The sequence below is a fragment of the Austrofundulus limnaeus genome, unplaced genomic scaffold, assembly GCF_001266775.1.
Source record: "Austrofundulus limnaeus strain Quisiro unplaced genomic scaffold, Austrofundulus_limnaeus-1.0 Scaffold109, whole genome shotgun sequence".
In the NCBI taxonomy this organism is placed as follows: Eukaryota; Metazoa; Chordata; class Actinopteri; order Cyprinodontiformes; family Rivulidae; genus Austrofundulus; species Austrofundulus limnaeus.
In genome coordinates, this window is record NW_013952511.1 from 160,906 (window position 1) to 162,641 (window position 1,736).

At 34.4% G+C, this 1,736-nt stretch overlaps 1 protein-coding gene and 1 long non-coding RNA gene across 4 annotated transcripts in view; one reads left to right on the forward strand and one right to left on the reverse strand.

Annotated features, from left to right (window-relative positions):
• The window catches only part of LOC106521445 (uncharacterized), a 12,347-nt gene that overhangs the window by 5,652 nt on the left and 4,959 nt on the right, over positions 1-1,736 (forward strand). The gene's annotated exons all lie outside the window — the stretch shown is intronic.
• The window catches only part of tmc8 (transmembrane channel-like 8), a 12,919-nt gene that overhangs the window by 1,912 nt on the left and 9,271 nt on the right, over positions 1-1,736 (reverse strand). For all 3 annotated transcript variants that reach the window (XM_014014001.1, XM_014014002.1, XM_014014003.1), the window contains 4 exons: positions 1,330-1,516; positions 660-802; positions 354-497; positions 174-252 (listed from right to left, as the gene is read on the reverse strand). In XM_014014001.1, coding sequence (XP_013869455.1) covers positions 174-252; positions 354-497; positions 660-802; positions 1,330-1,516 — 553 coding nt within the window. The remainder of the gene's footprint in view (positions 1-173; positions 253-353; positions 498-659; positions 803-1,329; positions 1,517-1,736) is intronic.

A 1,736-nucleotide genomic window follows, 5' to 3' on the forward strand; every position in this document is an offset into this window, starting at 1 on the left:
CGAACCCTTTGTACGAACAAAAGTAAGAGAAATTTAGGATAAGAATATGAACATGTTCTTGCATGAGGCCCATTGTTATATCATAACTGAAATGATCTATCAGGAGCAAAATAAAATTGGTTTAACTTGTCTTATCATCTCTAGGTGAGTAATTGTACTGTAAGATATCCTACCATAACCAGCATGTCTTTTAGTCTCTCAATGGCTTTCTGGTTAGCTCGTCCTCTTGAGACATATGAGGTTAGGATGATGCTACGAACACAGACACATTTATGTTTCATGTTCTGTTTAAACTAAATGTTGCACAAGTGTTTCACAAGACTAATCCACTATTATCTATTTTGCTTACTTACATCTCAGCTAATATAAGTGGCAAGGCAAAGGCCTCCGATGCCAAGTAGCGAAGAGCGGTCTGGGCTGAGTTGGGAAGACTGGTCACACAATACTGAGTTACATTAAATGCAGTTTCTCCATTTATGAAAGGACCGCAGGACAATCTGGAGCAGGAAGGAGAGATGGAAGTTTTTGTTGATTAAATAAAAAAAAAATTAAAAATAAAAATACATAACTTTGTGTATTCAATTTCAGATCAAATCTTTTGTGGGCAAAATACAATGTCTGTAAGTAAGAGCTACACAAATTAGGAGAGAAATGAATACATTATCTTAGGGTTGTAGAAGTCAAAGACTAGTGCAGCTGCAGCCATGAAGAGACCAAGTAACAACATGAAATAAAATAAAACAGAGGAGTTGGAGGCTCGAAACATCCGCTGCTCTGCTACACAACATCGCAGGACACTGAACTGAAAAAAACAGAAAAATAAAAAAACAGTGAAAAAATGTTAAACCTACTTCAGGACCATTGAGGTCACGAAGACAATATTTTAACTTTTGCTTTTGGAGTTTAATGAAATGACAAAATAAATTAATCATTCTTACATTTGCATACAAAACACCAGAAACTAACTGGTAGCATACTGTATGTTGAAGTTTTGCTCAGCAGAAAGAGCAGAAACTCTTGAAATCTTCAGTCTCTTGCTTCATAATCATAAAATTACAAACTGATGTCACATGTTGTTACATTAAGAACTGTAAATTGTGTGTTCAGATAAGTTGCAAGCATACATTATTTATTTTACCTATTTGATGTAAATTAAACAATAAAAAAAAATCTTCATTAAGTCAAAACCAAAAATAAAAAAACCTAGGAGCAGTTCCAAGAGTTCAAACGTTTTTCATTCTGCTGTCAGTTTTACTCATCAGCTAAAGCAGTCACATTAAGAAGTGTATTTAAAAAAATGAAATAAATAAGACCCATGTTTCAGAGAACCTTTTTGATATAGACTGTGAACACCAGTGTGATGGTTCCTATCAGAGGCAGCAGAGGGCAGTAATAAACTCCCACCCAGGACACGGTCTGAACATAAACCAGATCCAGCACATTGAAAGGAATCAAGAAGTGCTGTTTCCCACACAACCGAGCCAGCAAAGATGTTGGGTACTTCTCCTGCAAAAGCCTGTCAAACAGTAGAAAAAGAAGTTTATTAACTTTATAAATGTGAATCTTTCTGTCAAGTGGAAGTTATCCTTTTGCTCGAAATTATGGAGGACTGAAACTGTCATAATTAGAAATAAAAGCAGAACTATATAACTGGACCGATAAATAAATAAATACACTTAAAATGCAACAATTAAATTAAAAAAAGAACTTTACCTCGTGTTTTTTAATTTAATTGT